The 19641-nt window shown below is 37.5% G+C and overlaps 2 protein-coding genes across 2 annotated transcripts in view; one reads left to right on the forward strand and one right to left on the reverse strand.

Annotated features, from left to right (window-relative positions):
* The window catches only part of PACRG (parkin coregulated), a 589608-nt gene extending 578478 nt beyond the window's left edge, over nt 1-11130 (reverse strand). Inside the window, exon 1 of the mRNA XM_032253240.1 lies at nt 10703-11130. Coding sequence (XP_032109131.1) covers nt 10703-10858 — 156 coding nt within the window. The 5' untranslated portion in view covers nt 10859-11130. The remainder of the gene's footprint in view (nt 1-10702) is intronic.
* A 160-nt stretch (nt 11131-11290) lies between these two features.
* PRKN (parkin RBR E3 ubiquitin protein ligase) overlaps nt 11291-19641 on the forward strand; it is a 1407348-nt gene continuing 1398997 nt past the window's right edge. The window contains exon 1 of the mRNA XM_032253244.1: nt 11291-11439. Coding sequence (XP_032109135.1) covers nt 11433-11439 — 7 coding nt within the window. The 5' untranslated portion in view covers nt 11291-11432. The remainder of the gene's footprint in view (nt 11440-19641) is intronic.

Below are 19641 nucleotides of genomic sequence, written 5' to 3' on the forward strand. Positions count from 1 at the left end.
TTGGGCTTGCCTCACATTAGACACTTCCAAGAGCAAGCACACAAACAGAACTAGGAAGAAGAACCCATGGTGAACAGGTATAATCCAGGGCACTATTACTCTGTGTCATGCTGCATTTAGCCATATTAGTATAATTTGTATCCAGTTGCTGTTATTTTGTGGCACAAAATACTAACAAGATGGCAAAACTCACATCGGAATGTCCTACTTATTCTGATATCATTCTGTTATTAATGAACTGAATATGATCTGAAGGCATTACAGAAACCTGCACTGTAACCAAATAGCTTAGATGAAAACGTTACCTGAAATACAGTTCTTGAATTTCAATTATCTCCATATCTCTGTATCTATCTATCTATAGGATATATGAATGCATATATATATTCATTATGCATATTTAGGAATAATGTATACAAACTTCAGGATGCTGGTTGCCTCTGGGAATGAAAGGACAGAGTATAAATTAAGCTGTAGCTCTCTTGGTGAGGTTTTTTTATTTTATTTTTTACTTATAAGAATACAATGTTATTATTAAAAATATTATTTATTAAATATAGATGATGAATAGATGCCTCTTTTCTATTTCTATATTTATTTGTATATTTACATTTTTCAAAATGTAGAAGAACATGATTAAAATAAAATATGTGTAATTTAGTGAAAACATTTGATTAAAAAGAGGGTTAGTGAGGTGGCTGGATATGAAATAAATATAAAAATACTTAGGAAAATGTATATCTATGAACATGAAATTATAAACTATATTACTATAAGTGAAGATAGTGTTATAAAATGATCATTATTTGCACATGAGTTATATGATCATTTTCATCTCAATATGATGTTCGACTTTACATCTTATTAAAAGGTCATTTGGAAGATTAAAATGGTAAAATGTTAAAGTTTAAGATAAACATTCTGGGAATTCAAAGGATAAATTAGCCTCGCCAATTTCTAAAACATATTACCAAGTTATGGTTTAATTACTACAATAATTAAAAGTGTGGATATTGGTTAAAAATTCCTCTCAAATATCTTTATTGTATAGATTTATGAAACACACAAAAAGAAAAGGAACACACAAAGCAATGGGGAATAGAATAGTACTTAATAAATGTCTTTGGAAAAATTGAGTAGCCATCTAGAAAATTGTTTTTTGTGATCTTCCCCATCATACTATGTACCAGAATGTTCTCAACCCCTAATTAAAGACTAATTAAACCAGAACACTTAGAAGAATTAAATAGGAATCTTTCAAAAATTCCAATTTGCAATCTGAGAACTACAGCCATAAATGTTTGCAACCCCTTAGTTATATGTATCATGAATAGGTTTCAGAGGTGCTGAGATCTTGACCCCCAACATTAGCAGCTGGGGAGGCAGATAGCAGGCATCACTGGGGGAGCCAAAAGCCCCTTAGGGAGACCACAGGAGGAGCTAGACTAGCCACATTCAAGCACAGCAGGTGGTAATATTAATAAAACCTTGACTGGGGTTTTAAGATTGATAAGATCTCTGGCTCAGCACATCTACTTCAGAAGTAGTATTTCAAGGAAATACTGTAAAATACAGAAAAAACCTTTTTATATATTCATTTCAACATTATGTATACACTAATGGCAAAAAGTTGAAAACAACCTAAGTGAAAGACTAAGTAAATTATGACAAATTCAAAGGATAGAATTTTATGAAATCTTTTAAATGCTTAAGAGTTTTCAATAACATGTAAAACATTAGCATATTAGAAGGAATCCACAAAATCCATATAAAGTATCATAATTATACACATTGCAATATACACCAAACACACAGGTAGGTATATACACTCAATATACTCCAGAAAAATATATGCAATCTAAACAATTCTAAACATGTATATAATGAATAGAATTTGCAACATAATTATTTTAGGAAAAAAATAGCAGATAATAAGACTGAACACCAAACCAGTTGGGAGCCTGGTCTTTCTCAGCCTTTGCACACTCCCTTAGGTCCTTCTCAATGGCTATATTTCACTTAACATGATTCCTTTCAGGAAACTTTCCTGGACCTACACCCTTTCAGCTCGTCCAGCTCTGTGCTCTTATCACATTACACATTTTTTCCCTGCCAACTTATAAAAACAGCAGCTATCATGCTCCCATCATGAAATGAACTGAGAACCATAACTAAAATATACACAATCTGCACACTCCTGTGAGCACTGTAAATTCCATTTCTAGATCAAATTGGACCACCAAAAGCCTAGGTATATATATATGTACTACAACAATTTGATATGATGCAAAATCCAATTTGCCGAGATACATTTTAATAACATGCACTTAGCCCTCACTGAAATCTTTTGTGGATGACATTTTCACTGCATTTCTTGCAAAAATAAAAATGTAGATATGGATGTTGCGTGTATTTAAAAGGTGACATGACCAATTTCTCAGAGAGCTCTGTGTAGAGAAACCTTCAGTTCCCTATAGGGATTGATGGGCTTCTCCTTTTGCAATAATGAGATGTGTATAATGTTCCCTTTTCAGCAGCAGATGCCAAGAAGCTCAGAATTAAATTTGAACATCTACTGATAAATATACTGATCCTTATTAATGAAAAAACTGATGCTTCTTTTCTTTCTACTTTAATTACATTTTATTTTATTATTTCACTAGTGTTTATTTCGTTTCTGACCACTCCAATTTATTTTCCAAGTTCCAAGTCAAGTGTCTTAATATGTATGTATTTCATTGTGAGCTAGTTGAAATTGGTTGAAGAACACATTATAAGAAAATATACAAATATGTTTGAGGTAACCATTTTTCTTTATAAAGTGTGTAACTTTAAAAAGAGAGCAATAAAAGCCACTCTTCAGAATGCAAAGGAAACTCACAGAGTGGGTACCTGCAGTTGCAATACAAATAGCACTAGATAAATGCCTTATATCCTTTAGAATATAGATGAAAAAAAGCACTACAAATAGGTAAGCCAAATCAAGCTAAGAGAAAAGCAGTCAAAAATCTTAAAAAGATGCTTCAATAAAAAACATATCCAAATGGACAGTAAATATATGAAGTAGCTGTTAACTTTATTAGTTGCAATAAAATTAATATTTAAATGACAAGGATATAACATAATATATCTACTGGAATACTTAAAGTGCAAAATAAAAAATACTAATTATTGGTGAGACTGTAGTGCAAACAGCACTCTCACGTAGTGCTGGAAAGACTTTAAATTTGAAAATCAATTGGGAAAACAGTTTTGATTTAGTTACTAAAGCCAAACATGCATGACCTAGGGTCCAGCAATTCTGCTCCCAGAAATATGCCCTCAGTCCTTTGCATATATGTTCTCCAAAAACAATGTAAGAATTTTCTTAGTAATGCTGTTTGTAACAGTCCTAAATTGGAAGTCACAAAAATACCCATCAACAAAGAGATGGATAAATAAATTATTGTACATCCATTAAAATAATAGACAGGAATAAACATGAAGGATTTATTTACAACCATAGTTGAATGCAATAATGTAGGTGAATCTCACAAACAGAATGTTGATGAAAGAAAGTGGACCCAAAACAATTACATACTTTATGATTCCATGTAGATAAGTACAAAAACAGGTGAAACTAGTCTGTTGGCCAGAGTTAGAATAAGGTTAGCGTGTAGGTGTGCTGGGTAGTGACCAGAAAGAGGCAGATGGGGTTTTGGGTTGTTGACAATGTTTCTGGATTTGGGTGTTGGTTGCATCAGTGTGTTTGGCTTAATATTCACCAAGTAATTCAACTACAATACGTTAGATAACTGTTGTAAGAAAAACCTAGAAATCTAGGTTCCAGTCCTTGCTCTGTCCTTTTAATAAGTATCCCTAAACAACCACAAAATATTAAATTGTTTGAGATTTATACATTAAGTGGAAAAACATAGTGTAACCTGCCTTTTCATAAAATTGGTTGGAAAAGCCAAATGGAATAAAGATGACTACTCCTATTATCTATTAAAGAATGAATATATGACATTAAGTAATCAATTATTAATAAAGTTACTTGAAATGATAAAAACATAGCCCTGATATATTATTTAAATTGAATAGGAAGTCCTAAATTTAATAGGAAGATATTTGATATATTTTAGTTTAAATTTATAAAGGTTCATGTAACAATTCTCTGGCCATTTAGGGAAAATAAGTCAAAATTCATGCCTTCCTAAACCCAAATGATTTAAGGTGAAGCAAACTTTAAAAATAAAACATTAAAAGTAAAACAGAATCAAGGAAAAAGAAGGCTAAATTTTTCCTCATCTTAGGAAAAAGCTTTTCTAAGCCAAACCACTTTATTTTTCAATGAACATGTATAACTTTTATAGTACTGCATAACACGATTGCAAATTATTCTAATTTCTAGATTTAATATCTACATAACATCGTTGACATTTTCTCTGAAGCCGCTAATTTGAAGATGATTGTCTAATTGTAGTATAAAATACAGTCATTCATTAATTCAACTGATCAAAACAAGATAAACAGCAGCTACTATGTGCCAGAAATTTTTCTTGAGGTGAGGATGCAGCAGTGGGTAAAACAAACAAACTTCCTGCCCTTCCAGGGCTTGCACTCTGGTAGAAGAAAACACAGGCTCAACTAAATTAACATTAAATGGAAAAATACAAAACAGGGAAGGGAGATGGGAGTTCCAGAGTAGGAATGGAGAGGATTATTAAGGGTGTGAAATTTTAAATAGAGCGGTCAGGAAGGGACTCACTAAATAACTAATTTTTTAACAGAAATTTGAAACATCAAGAGATGATGACACAGGGGAAAATGCATTTCAGGCGGAGGAAACAGGAAGGGCAAAGATGTGGCACCAAATGAGTTCAGGAGGCAGTGCCAACAGATTTGCATAAAGCAGGAAGGGTAGTGGGATCACACAGGGCCTTCCCAGTATAGGAACCTTAGCTTTTACTCTGGGTGAGACAGGGAGCCACCTTAGGGGTTGAGGTGAAGAATGCCACGATTCAGCCTTCTCGAGTTTTAAAGGGATCTTCTGGGCTCCACAATTAGAGATGCTGGCTTTAAAAAATTCAAAATAGAGACAAATAACAATTATAACAACAAGAAAGTGGGAGAATATGAGATAAGAAAGGGTAGAATTGCTTTCAGCAAGTATTTATTGAGTACACTGTTATGTTCTGGTTAAGATTAAAAAATGACTCAGATGTGGATTCTGCCCTCATAGAGAATTTACATAAGGAGATAAAACATGAGCAGAAATGACCTTAATACAAAGTAGAACACAATGAATAAAGGATAACTTTCTATGTGGGTGACAGGGATGGAGAATTAAAAAAGTCTTCTTAAAGCAGTTGGCATTTTGCTGGCCACAAAAATATAAGCTTCTTGACAGCATGTGTTCTGTCTTTTGCTGACTACTAAATTCCTAGCATTTAAAACAGTGCTTTGCACATAGTCAGTGATCAACAGATATGTGTTACCTGATGATAGAATGAATTTGTATATGGAGATATGGAGGGAGAAGGACATTCGAGCAAAGGGAACAACATAAGCAGAAACACAAAAAATAAAGAACGTGAGTTTATTTCCTGGGTTCAGGTTGACGGAAGCAAATGAGAACAGTGGAAGACGATGACTGGACAGGGAAAATGTGGCACATCTACACCATGGAATACTATGCAGCCATCAAAAACGATGAGTTCGTGTCCTTTGTAGGGACATGGATGAACCTGGAAACCATCATTCTCAGCAAACTGACACAAGAACAGAAAATCAAACACCGCCTGTTCTCATTCATAGGCGGATGTTGAACAATGAGAGCACATGGACACAGGGAGGGAAGCATCACACACTGGGGTCTGCAGGGGGAAACTAGGGGATAGACAGTGGTGGGTAGGGAGTTGGGGAGGGATATCATGGGGAGAAATGCCAGATATAGGTGATGGGGAGGAAGGCAGCAAACCACATTGCCATGTATGTACCTACGCAACAATCCTGCATGTTCTTCACATGTACCCCCAAACCTAAAATACAATATTTTTTTTAATTTAAAGAAAAAAATTAAAAAATAAAACCACAGAGTGGTATTAGATCACAGAGGACATTGCTGGCCCTTGGGAAGTATCATGACATTTTTCTATAATAATTGGGAAGCTCCAAAAGCTCTGAGTAGTATTAGGAGCAGAACATGGTACCGGAAAGATTAATGTAATCATACTGATAATTGATTGAGGGAGTCAACCAATTGATGGGTGGAAGATATTGTACAAACCTAGACAAAAGGTGATGAGGGTCCCCATTAGTTTATTGCCACTTAGTCCCTCTGGTAGTACTTCTCTACCAGAGATATCTACTTATTTGTATTATAATTATTTTACTTGTCTCTCTGTTTTTCTTCACTAATAATATAGCACATTTAGCACTGGACCTAGACACTTCTAGTTATCCCTCAATATTCCTTCACTACAGTAATAAAACATCGCAAGTTTGAACTGGACACAGAGCTACCAGTTAAAGACTACATGTCCCAGCCTCTCTTATACTAGCTGTGGCTGTAAGACTAGGTTTTGGCAATGGATTTGAGCAGGAATGAAGATTGCTGTTTCTGGGACATGCCCTCATAATGAAGCTGCTTGCTCTTCATTTCTTCCTGCCTCATTCTTGCAGGTTGCTCTGGACCCATTTTTCTCTCCCCTACTTGAAGCAGGCATTAGAGATGATGCCCTTTGGGAACAACATAGCTTTCTTCATCCTTTTTCCTAAGAGACAGGTATGTGGGCCTGGGAGTTGCTTCATGGGTCAAGCTTTCATATGATTTTGCAAAAAGGGAACATGTAGGTGTATCACTAAGTTCTGGCCAGTTGGACGAGAATGAAACTGGGGTGCTGTGTCTGGGTCATGACCATAATGGGAAGCTCTCTGCTTCCACTTTCCTCCTCCCTAAGGGCAGGTATCTGACCCTAGTGGTCTTGAGCCCACCTTGTCTCAGGTGTCATTTTATAGGATACAAAGCACAAACATGCTTCTATGTCCCTGCACCTACCTCACGGAGAAATGCTGCCTAACCTCCTGGGATTGCCTACAAACTTGAACTTCTATTATGAGAGAAACAACTTCCATCTTAATTAAGCTATTGTTGTTTGGTCTCTGTTAAAGCAGCCAAATTAATATTTTAATATATAATTTATAAATATTGATTACCATTGTGTGTTAAATGAGTAAATGATTGGTAAATATAAAATACATTATACATGTAAAGTACAGTTTGAACTCTCCCTTATCTGAAATGCTTGGGACCAGAAGTCTTTTGGATTTTTTTTTTTATTGTGTTTTAGGTTTTGGGGTACATGTAAAGAACATGCAAGATTGTTGCATAGGTACACACATAGCAGCACGATTTGCTGCCTTCCTCCCCTTCACCTATATCTGGCATTTCTCCCCATCCTATCTCTTCCCAACTCCCCACCCTGTTTTTGTTTTTTGTTCAAATTTGGAACACAGTCGTCCCTCAGTCTCCATGAAGAATTGCTTCCAGGAACTCCTGCAGATACCAAAATCTGCAGATGCTCAAGTCCCTGATATAACATGGCATAGTATTTGTATATAACCTACACATTTCCTCCCATATACTTTAAATCATGTCTATATTACTTATAATATCTAAAACAATATAAACATCATGTGAATAGCTGCTACGCTGTATTGTTTAGGGAATAATTACTAGAAATAAAAAGCCTGTACATATTCAATACAGATAAAATTTTTGTCTCAAACATTTCAATCCAAAGTTAGTTGAATCCATGGAGGCGGAACATATGCAAAGGGCTGACTATATCTGTATTATATACTGGTTGTCATGCCAATTCCAAATATCTGAAATCCAAAATGCTCAAAAGAGCATTTCCTTTTAGTGTAATGTCAGCACTCAGAAACTTTCATATTTTGGACCATTTCAGGTTTCAGACTTTTGGAATAGGAATACTCAACCTTTAATATTAAAAAAATATTTATTCCTTTCCCCTAAACTTTAAGCATAAAGCATCTATAGTCTACTGAGAAGGAAAGCTGTAATAGAAAGCTTAGGCTGAATTCAACTTCTCTGTCACTATAACCCTGGGTCGATTTTCTAATTTGGTTCATGATAAGCTGGTTTAGCACAGAAAGCACCTGGCAAGATGCAGACCACACAATGCTGGGTTACTAGTCTCTGGTCATGGGCTCTATCACACTCCAAACAAGACCTTTAAAAGGAAAATGAACTATATGAAAACTTCAAATTATGTATCTTTTATATCTCTTTATAGGCAAGCATTATAAAAATGTAAATTTGAATATTATTTGATTGCAGGGCTTTTGTGATGCTTGTTTTCTTAACGAATGCAACAAAAATTTCACGGAAACAAAGTCTACTTTCTATAGAAGAACAATATTTGATATTGAGATTTTTAAAATTTTGCCATTTACATTTATTACTTTTTCAATAGTTTTACACGCTCATATTCAGACTTACTGTTTAAATAAGTATTTCTGCTTGCACGGCCCATTTGATGAAACATATTTATGATCAACTTTATGTACTTGTATCACTATTGCAATCAAAGAAATATCAGGAGTATCTGTATAATTCCTTAGGATATATACAGTTCTTCATGTTTTAGGTGGAAGAGCATTGGAAAGTGACTTATCTAACTGGAAAAGTGGTTTGGAGGGTATAAGCTTTGGAGCATGAGGTTGCAATTAAGAAAAGCTAAAAATTGGCATATATATCCTGAATAGAAATACACCTTCAGAAAGAGATAAGGATATTTTGACTTTACAGTGCTGAAAAGTCTATACTGCTAAAGGTAAAAATGATGAAATGTAATTATTGGTTATGAAATTGAAAATTTTCATTTTCTGAACCACTGAAGTTATTTTATATAAACAGTATTGTCTAGCTTTCTTTTATCAAGATTTGATTGTTATTTTGGTTTTCCTTGGAGTACTAAGGGCAGAGACTTTGTTTTGCTGATCTTAAATCCTCAGAACTGTGCTTAGCAAGTACGAGGTATTAAGAAAAAAGAGAGAGAATTGTTGACTGAATAAATAGATGATGGATAAATAATGTATGCATTTAAGAATTATGATTTCCAATGGCAAGAAAGGTATTGCCAGTACGAGATTTTCCTTTAGAATAAAAAAGAGAAGATAATGGATCTCAAATAAGTTGTTTATAAAGAAGCTGCTTCATAATCAATTTTTTAAGTCTTGTAGGTATATTTATTACATTTGGCAATACAGTAACATCAGATTTTGCAGAACTATGTCTTCGGTGTAAGATTATATTAAAGAATTAACCCGATACAAGAATTATGAAGGCAGGTTTAGGAAAAAAAACAGGAGAACTCTGCATTAAAAAATACTTGTGATATTAAACTATAACATTAAAAAACACCAAAATTGTAAATATTGTGTAGAAGAATAAATGATTAACTTGAATGGTTTTGGTATTGCTGATAAATGAGTCATCTTGACTCCTATGAGAACCAATTTATGTGAAATTCCATGAAAAAGGATTAGTTACAACAAGCAGAAATTTAGTCTATTTCCAAGAATTTTAACTACTGTAAATCACCTGACATATTTTCTAATAATTAGGATGTCATTTTGCACAGCTGCATGCAAATCTGGCCTAGGGGTCTCTAGGTAATCTGTTTCACTCATGTATTTTAAGTATGTAGTTTAGGAATAAGGTATTATTAGGTTTGCAACATATAAGCAAAGGAAATAATGTGACACTGGAAAACAACACTATTCATTTAACATAATGAATTGTCATGCAATAACTCAGATCTTCCCAGGGTGTAAATTACACAGATTTGAAAGCTGCATTTATTATTTAATGCCTCATTCCCAGACAGGTGCTGACTCAGTAGCAAAATCTGGCTGAGCATACCAAGTGTAAAGCTATTTAAAAAATAGGAAGGTTTTTAAAAAATACACTATCATGCAGATAGCTAAAATATTTGTATGTATTTTTAATCTTTTTTCTTTAATGATATCTAGGATATTTTATTTTTATTACTACAAATAATAGAGACAAATTTGAATTGTATTAGTAGGAGAGATACATGAGCTAAAGCTTGTATTGTTTAAAGCACATCATCTAAAAAGGCCTATCAGGAAACTGTTCATATTAAGTTGGCTTCCAGCACTCTAACAAGCTGACATCATTTTGTAAGAGCCAAGTGTTGCAAAAGTGAATGCTAGGGTATTCTAAAATTACCTAGGTTGAAGAGAAGAAATTTCTTATTATAGGTTACTTAATGAGTTTATGTTCTCAGTTGTATATCAGCTCGTGTTAAATTTTGCAAGAGTTTATGATTTCTAAGAACTCACCTACTATAAGGCTCTTTGCTGAGTGGGGATAGTTAGGAATTAGTAAGTAAAGGGGATTTTTTTCCTGGTGTAAATAGCGGAAACCGTGAGCTATCGGGGAAGTGCTTATAAATGGGCAGAGTACATCATTTGCCCAAGATTCTAACAACCTAGGCTGCCCTCCACACGCTGTGGGGTACCCTCTGCTACTTGCCAAGTAATTGCCATTTTTGGCAAAGACCACCCAGGGCTTGGGCTCAGAGTCCATCCTAGGGCTAGCCAACCTCTGTAAATCTCGTGTCCCCTGATTCGGAGCAAGTGCATTTAATTCAGGAAGATCACTTACGACTGAGTTTTTCATCATGGCTTTGACTGTGAAGCCCTCAGAAACCAGGGAGTGAGGCTGGTGCACCGGGAGAGGCTGTTGTGCCAGCAGCTTTGTCTTCTTCGGCATCTTGTCTGGGCATTTGTTTAAGCTCAGGGTCTCTTTTTCTGCCACCATCTTCCTAGAAAATATCTTGTTCTCATAAAAAGTGTAGTAAAAGAATCAGTGGGTTTTACGGATGTGAGCAGGAGGTCGGGAAAAAAAAATGTCAAAAGGCGCGTTAATGGTAGAAATTCAACCCCTCGTAGTGCCCAGGTTGATCCAGATGTTTGGCAGCTCCTAGGTGAAGGGAGTTTAGGGGAGGGGCGGGGCGGGAAGAGGGCAGGACCGCGGCTAGAGCTGCAACAAGCTTCCAAAGGTAAGCCTCCCGGTTGCTAAGCGACTGGTCAACACTGCGGGCGCGCAGCTCTGCCCGCCTCCCCCGTGACGTATGCTTCCTGGGCCTGAAGCCGGAAAGGGCGGCTGCAGGGACGTGGGGAGGGGACGTGAGGAGAAACTACGCATTAAAACTACGACTCCCAGCAGGCCCCGGGCCGCGTACCGTCCGCGCGTGCGCATTTCTAGGGCCGGGCGCGGGGGCGGGGAGACCTGGACGATTTAACTCGGGAGAGCCGCTGGTGGGAGGCGCGGGCGGGCGCCAGTGCGAGCGTAGGCCTCTGCCTGCCTCGCAACCGCCACCTGCCCAGTGATCATGATAGGTACGTGGGTGTCTGCCAGGTACAGCTTCTCTGCGCCGCCCCGCGCCGCCTCCGCCGACCGGGACCCCCGGTGCCATCTGTCAATGACGGAGCCAAAGTGCCCGAGCCTACCCCGGCCCACGCCGCCGGGCTCCCCAGTTCACTGACGCCGGCCTGGGGCCCCAGTGTGTGTGCTCCAAGCGCCCGCCCACCCCCGCTCTGAGCGTTACCGAGAAGACAGCCTCGCCGGGGACGCCAGGCGGCCCCGCATCCCCGCTCCTCGCTCGCGGTCCCCCGGACCGTGCGGGGTCCGGAAGCCCTCGCCCCGCCGCCGTCCCCCCTCGCCTTCCTCCATCCCCTGGCCGGCGGTGGTCGTGCGGCTCAGGGCTCTTTCAGGAAACCCCAGCAAAGCATTAAACTCTTAATGGAAGGCACCTGGTGAGGATGGTTGGGCTCCGCAGAAACTCCTCCAGATGGATCTAAACTTCTTGCCCCCTCGGAGGTTTCCTTTTCAACCTCTCGTTGAAGGTCTGAGGTGAAAGAAAAATTAAGAGTAAATAATTCCCGAGATTACATCTTCTGCCTTTTGCAAAATTAGGATTTTTTTTGGTAAAACCCAGAATGACCGAGGTGCAATTTTGTAAACGAAACTTGGTGGCTGTCAGAGTTCGTGAACACTTGAGATGAGCAAAGGTCCTGCCTTCCAGGGTTGTTAAGCCAAACGTCGCTTTAGGGGCTAACCCTGAAAATTAATGGAAATGCGCCATATGTTTAGAAAACAATGCTATGTGAGATGTCATTATTATGGAGGTTTCTCCACGTAATGTATGGAGGGTTTAGTGAGCTCGTTTAGGGCTAATTCCTGAGGAGTGTCAGTTAGAAAACACTTTGGATTGTAGTAAGTACGTTCAGAGTCAGATGCGGTCTGTCCGGAAGAAAGATAAAAGGTGGATTTATAATTACGTAATCTTTATGCACTGAAAATACTTCTTACATCTGCTTTTGTTTATGAAGTTATTGTTAAAATGTAAACATTCTACCCATCAGTGGGAGACTCGGGCCAGGTAACTGGCATTGTCTTTGTCTCTGTGGTAAAACAAGAATGTTGTTCAACTTTTCTTCCCTTTCTATCATGGTCTGACTTTTGGTGAGTGACTTGAAGGTTATCAAATAATGAAAAAAATTACAAATTTTATGAGTTTTCATGAGCTCTTTTTAGATGACATTTACGTAAGATTGACTTGTAATCACAAATCTGAACTGAATCAGAAAATCGAGTAGAAGAGGTTTTCCAGAATCCGTGCTGTGAGTAGTCTACAGGAAGAAAATAGCCTATGTCTAATTTTGAAGACAGTTAAACACATTTTATTTTAATTCAACTTAAGCTAATGCACAGATAATTTTAAGAGAAGCAAATTTATTGTAAAGCTATATGAAGACAGGCACTTAAAATCTAAAGAATATTACTCAGTTATAAATTATTACCTAATAAGTTATATAGATAGCTTTATTAGGCTGAAATATATTTGGGCAGTTTTGTTTAGTTTTATCTGGAATTCTTCTTCCAAGAAGGAAGAAATACGATCTTTGGAGTTGATGATTAAACAGTTATCAATTACTGGTAATGACTTGGAGAATAGAAGGTTGGTTTTAAAAAAGTGTTCTTTCTCTCACTTCAGCTGTTACTTTAAATAGTGCAAGTAAGTGTGCATTACAATATAAATGACTAAATCCATGCCCGCCTTCCTTAGGAAATGTACCTACATAAGAAATCGTGGACAATGTGCAATAAATTATTTTATTCAACTAGTTGCATTGCCTAATTCTGAAATTAGACACCTGTCTCTTTTTTCTTTCTTTCTTTTCTTGAGACAGGTTCTGGCTCTGTCACCCAGGCTGGAGTGCAGTGGTGCCATCACAGCTCACTGCAGCCTCCAATTCCTGGGCTCAAGTCATCCTCCCATCTCAGCCTCCTGAGTTGCTGTGACTACAGGTGTGTGCCATGCCTGCCAATTTTTAAGTTTTTGTAGAGATGGAGTTTCATTGTGTTGCCCAGGCTGGTCTCAAACTCCTGGGTTCAAGCAGTTCTCCTGCCTCAGCCTCCAAAATGCTGGGAGTACAGGCATGAGCCACTACACCCAGCCTCATTATACACATTTCAGTAAACATCTGAATGGCCAGTGTGGGATTTATGTGTGGTGAACACTGCTAAAGGTAGATGAAAGTGAAAACGATGAAAAGGAAGCCCTGGAGTGATGGGTTTTGTGTTTTTGTGAAGATAATTCAGAGCCAGGAAAGACAATACAGACTTTACCCAGTGAGCAGTTGGAGATCAAAATGTAAATTGTATGTATCTGTGATTGTTTTTCTGTTCAAGGTAAGAGCCTTTCTCCAAGCTTGCTCCTTTCAGACCTACACTTTCTTCAAGTGCTAAACTCGCCTTAATGCAAATAATACTCTGCCACTTTATTTAAATTCTGGCTTCCTTTAAGGCGAAACATAAAGATGCATTTCCTGGTAGAAAAGGAATAAACAGGACTGACTGTGACCTCACTGCTAATGAAATGTACCTTCCCTTGACTTTCTCAAAACCAAAGATTCTCTTCTTGGCATGAAGACTGTTTCAAAAATACTTACATTTCCCACTTGGATTGTGATTGATACACTGAATATCTTGATCCAGGCAGCTACAGAAACATAATTTAGTTAAAGCCTGTTAAAAATTGTGCCTTTGTGAGCTGGGTGTGGTGGCTCACGTCTGTAATCCCAGCACTTTGGGAGGCCAAGGCGGGCGGATCACCTGAGGTCCCGAGATTGAGACCAGCCTGACTAACATACAGAAACCCCATCTCTACTGAAATATAAAATTAGCTGGGTGTGGTGGTGCATGCCTGTAATCCCAGCTACTCGGGAGGCTGAGGCAGGAGAATTGCTTGAACCCAGGAGGTGGAGGTTGCAGTGAGCTGAGATCGCCCCATTGGACTCCAGCCTGGGTAACAAAGCGAAACTGTCTCAAAAAAAAAAAAAGAAAAATTTTGCCTTGTGTAAAGTGTGGAGAAGGATTTTAGGACAATATAAAGCAGAATAAAAACGCCTAAAAGAATTCAACTTAGAAAAATGTAATTTTTGGTACCTCTATTAAAAATACATGTTAACTTTTTAAAAAATGAGCAGTTCTTTGTGTTTAAAATGGAATGTTAGTGGTGATATTTGTGGTTTATTCTAAATGTTCCGTAGAACTGGATTTAGGTATTTGAGTAACAGCAGATATTAGAGTGCATGGTTACATATACAACCATGTTGTCAGTATTGAAATACGCATTGTGTCTTATACTTTAAGAAGATTTTTGCCAGACAAAAACCAGTCATTGGAAGATAGTCTCTTCTATACCTTGTTTCACTTAGCATCTCTTTGAGAATTTACACATCTGCAGGTACAGATCCGCTCCACAGCAATTCCTGCCCAGTCTTTTATGGAATACACTAATTATGAAAATACTTACCAATAAATCAACACTCATTAGGTTTACAAACAGCTGTTATCTAAAATGTTTGTGGCCATATCTTTTTACTTGCATATGTAAGCATATATGTAAAATAAAAATCTTATGACAATTTCTGAGTTAAAGAGTTTGTAGATTTTAAATTTTGCCAGGTATTTCCAAATTTCTCTAAAAAAATTTCCCTATTTTTACAAGCCTATCTAAAGTCTCCTCTAATACAACATGGTAGTAAAGAGCTGCCCTATCTTTCAGGGCTGAAAATTCCAAAAGGCGTTCTTCCTGAGACTGACTCAGCTTTCACTAGCGGGACACCTACTGGATTTCCAGTCCCCTGCCTCTCTGTCACCCCAGATGTAGTGCCTTTCAGCATATAAGCTGCACAACTGTCCTCGGTGGCCCTGCCCTCCCTTTCAGTGTATATGAGAGTACCTATTTCCTCCATCAAAGACTTTTTGCTTTTTCCCTCTTCACAGATGAAAAGCAGCATCTTTTAACTTCTCAAATTAATATATGAAGAAAATTTTCTGTTCTCATCTTATAATGCATCAGTTTCACAAAAGCAGATGCAGTGATTCCAGCACCTGCTGTGTGTCCTGGACTGCTCTAGGTGCCAGGGAAACAAGAGGGAACACAACAGAAGCAGTCCCTTCCCATCAGGAACGTACATTCCAACCTCACTATTTGCTCATACATCTACATATTTGTTTTCAAGCTTGCGTGCAGTGAATTTCAAAGTCTCAATTTGTATTTCTAGTTGAAAATACTGTGTTGAAAATACTAGTTGAAAATACTGCTCTTTGCCCTGCCATTTTAATGAGTTGATGAAAACCAACTCTGTGCCTAAGTATATGTTCTGTTTATGATGAGGAAAAATTGTGTCAAACATAGGCTCTACTAAAGTTTTGCATAGAAGATTTTATGTAATTATTTAATTCTTCTTCCTTAGGTCCAAAGGTTCTAAAATGACCCAATGCCCTTTACAATTTTGGCCCAATTTCTGAGGATGTTTTTGCAGTTTGTGTTTTTTGAAACCTCATAGCTTCATTGCTTGAAAATGATACAATGAAAGTATTTTGTATTAAGATATGTAAATCAATTCCTACCTCCAAAGCTTCTTTGAAAAATGCAAAAAAAAAAAGTTCTTCGAAATGCTTCATATTCATGAAAGCAGTTTTAATGCAAAATACTTGATTCTGTTAGCTTTTAGTTCTTTGATCAATGAAAATTGTTTCTTACCTGCTGTATCTTCAGCCTTTAATGGTAGCCCTGTGCTTATTCAGTGTTTCTGTTTTAATTTGCATTTAATGAGCTTATTTTAAATGTTTCTTTGTACTAATCTGAATGGTTTCTCTCCCTAAATTTTGTAATATTAAAGAAAGAGACTCACGTGACAGTTGGCTGATTTATTTGCAGTTCACCTCCCTTTCTTATCTACTTCATCCTGTAGGATAGAAGGTTGGTTAAAAGGAATGACAGTAATAGGACTCTTTCCCTGAGTAGTTTCCTAATTACCTAAGACTGTAACAGGTTAACTCAAATGTCTGTTTTTCACCAAATAGAAACCTTTTTTCCTTGGATGAATAGGTATTTAAATTCATGATAATTACTTCAGTGTAATTTCTTTATAACATATATATTAGGTGGTGCTGGATAGGGGTGGGTCCACGTAGGTTGTATATGTCTGTATATTGCCTGTGTGGAAGGCACATAGAAATGGCCATTTCTTCCCAATGAGCTTGTGGCCTAGTTGGGCTGATGAGGCTTATCTTGGTGGTATGGGTCCCGCCTTCACCACTGCAGAAGGAGAGTGATTAGGAAGATGTGTTACATACCAGCACACACATACATGCCTGCAAAACGTGATTTTTCATCTTTCTTTTGCTCGTGTAATTCTCTTTGATCTGAATGCCCGTTCTGCCTGTTGTACTTCTGAAAACTATTGTTCATCTTTCAAGATCCAATTCCAAAGGCACCAACTTTATATGAAATTTTCCGTGTCACCTCTCACCCTTGTTTCAGTGCGAGCCAGTTAGCACCTCCTTTAGAGTCAGCCAAGATTTTAGCAACTACCCTTCATCAGGTCCTTGTTCATAGTCTAGAAGGAGTACAGAAAAGTAAAGATTTACAAACCTGAATGGTGGGTGTCATGATACAGGTTTATCAAGGAAGTACTGGAAAGTTCAGCCTATAGAGCCTGGAAGATCAACTGTTTCCCAGCGAGTCATTCCAGTTGTCCTGCAGGACAAGTAGGAAATAACTAGGTGAAGGTGGCCTTCTAGACAGGCATAGAGGGGAGAGAAGAGAATGGAATGAAAGGTATCTGGTGAGGCTGGCAGGCGCAGCAGATAAGGATTGTCAAGGAGGTAGGTTTAAATTTGGTGAGAGGGAGGAGACACTGAACCATTATCTACAGAAGAACATTATGAACAGGTTGTATTTTAGAAAGGTGCCTGTGACAGTAATAGAAAGTTATAAAATAGAACGCTGTAGAAAATAGTTACACTAGTGCCAAGAAGTCCAGATAAAGTGTTAACAGCTTTTATGAATAGAGGACAGTCTTCCACTGAGAATGGTAGGGTAATTGTGCGGTAGGAGATGACTTTTCTTGGGGTGGTGACGTTGATTTGATATGTCATTACATCATATCTGATTAAGGGCCATATTTCTTTTTAAAAAGTTTTTATCTTTGTAGAATAATGTTTCTCATTGACAGGTGTTTTATTTCATTTTACTAAAGCTTTTAGTGTATTTGTATTCCAAAAATACTCTATCTCCTTCTTTGATATGTGGCACATGATGCTTAGGGTTCTATTTATAGTTTCTTCTTTGTGTGGAGAGGAGAATGTCATCAGAGCTGTCACCCAGAATAGTGCAGAGTTTCTTCCTAGTAGATATCTGTATAACTCGTATACCTAGCTACTTATTAAGACCACCCATGGACAGATGTGTGTATTTTTAAGAGTAGTGATGGGTTCTTGATGATTTTCTCCAATTGACTTTTACTCTAAGACCTAAACGGAGGGCCCTGTAAAGTTTCATGTGAGAACCCTTAACTCTGGAGGGACTAATGTTCAATAGTTAGCAGCCTCACCAATGTTACACATCTCCACCCCTACCCTCATCAAATGAGGGTAAAAAAGTTACTGATTAGGGAACTAACATTGGTGTCCTTAATGAGACATTTTTATAATTTATGTAATTGTTGAATATAGCAGTTATTCCTGTTGTGAGCCATTTTTGAAGTTTGAGTGCATGAATAAGATCTTGTGATGAAGCCGTCTGTAACTGCGTAATCATTTTTAAAGCTTATTGTGCAGTAGATCCATTTTCTAGATTATGAAATATAGGAAGTAGACACCTGAAACTTGCTCTAAATTAATAAAATAGAGAAATAGGAAGGAACATTTGTAATATCTGTGTTTCTGAGGTCAACCTTTAGTTTTTTTTGTTTTTTAAAAATATCTACCTGCATTCCTCTTTTCTGTCCTCTCATTTTTTTTCTTTCCCACATTGCTTGATTTTCTCAGAAGCTGGAATTTAACATTTCAGTCTTCAGCTCTCAGGAGCAGCTGCTGTCTGAACAACAGGTGAGTTTCTTCCTTACTTGTTACCACAGGGCTTGACTGTGGGTTGTAATGTTTCTGAGGGTTATCACAGGAATGGCGGACCAGAACAGACCAGACTTCACCACAGTTTCTACTCAAGACTTTTCCCTAGATTGGGAATGTCTGCAATGGAAATCTGTGTTTTCCTTCCAGGGGAATCCAGTCCTGATTAAGATTTTGTTTTTCCATTGAAACAGATTTGGGGAATGATGAACTCTGGGCAGCTAGAGGATGGGGGCAAGTTAGATTTGCTCCTTGGAGAATTAAACAGATTTAAGAATAATATTCCAAAAAAAAAAGAATAATATTCTATGTGCCCTAGGTCTTCTCTCCTCCCTTAAATTGGCCCCCTTTCTTCTGGAAGTCCTTTACAGGTCTCTGGTGAGTTCCCAGAGTATACGAGGTACAAATTTAAGCATGCGTGAGGCCGTGTTGTCTGAGGTGTGGCTTGTCTGGGCTGCTGACCACAGACAAGTGTAGACTGCATGAGACGATTGACATTCACCAAGTTTGTGTAATTATGTGTGACAATATCTAAAAATGTTTTTACATGAAGATTCCTGAATTCATAGTTCAGAAAGGGAAGTATATGTGTTTTACTGGGCAGTCAATTTAGAAATAATCGTATGATACAGAGAGTAATATTTAGCAGAGATCTGTTGTGGGCTTTCCACTCTTGTTCATTTAGGAATCTGTGAGATGCTCAACCCGTAAGTGGAATTTCTTCCTTCCTTTTGTTCCTCTCTAGAGTTTTCTCCATTATTCACTGACCCTTTCTTGTGTATCTCTCTGGCATCGGCCATGTCTTACTACGTGCAGAGTTTCTGTCATAGGTATTGACTTTTGTATCATCTTGATTTCAAAGAAGTCACCAAATAATTTTATTCTCAGTATCTGAGTTTTATATCATGTCTATGTGCTTGTTTTTACGTTCTGGCAATTTCTGGGCATTGCTGTCCGTTTTAGAACTCTGTTTTGTTTTGGGGGACAGCTCTGGAATAATTTTTAATGGGGGTTCAACATCTAAAAAACTTTCATATTGGATCAAGACATGGTTGTCACAATTCTTTGAGTGTAAATTTGTTAAAAATTCCTTCTGACTTCAGCAGCCAATT

Source organism: Sapajus apella, unplaced genomic scaffold, assembly GCF_009761245.1.
Source record: "Sapajus apella isolate SASKATOON/1434 unplaced genomic scaffold, GSC_monkey_1.0 scaffold82, whole genome shotgun sequence".
NCBI lineage: Eukaryota > Metazoa > Chordata > Mammalia > Primates > Cebidae > Sapajus > Sapajus apella.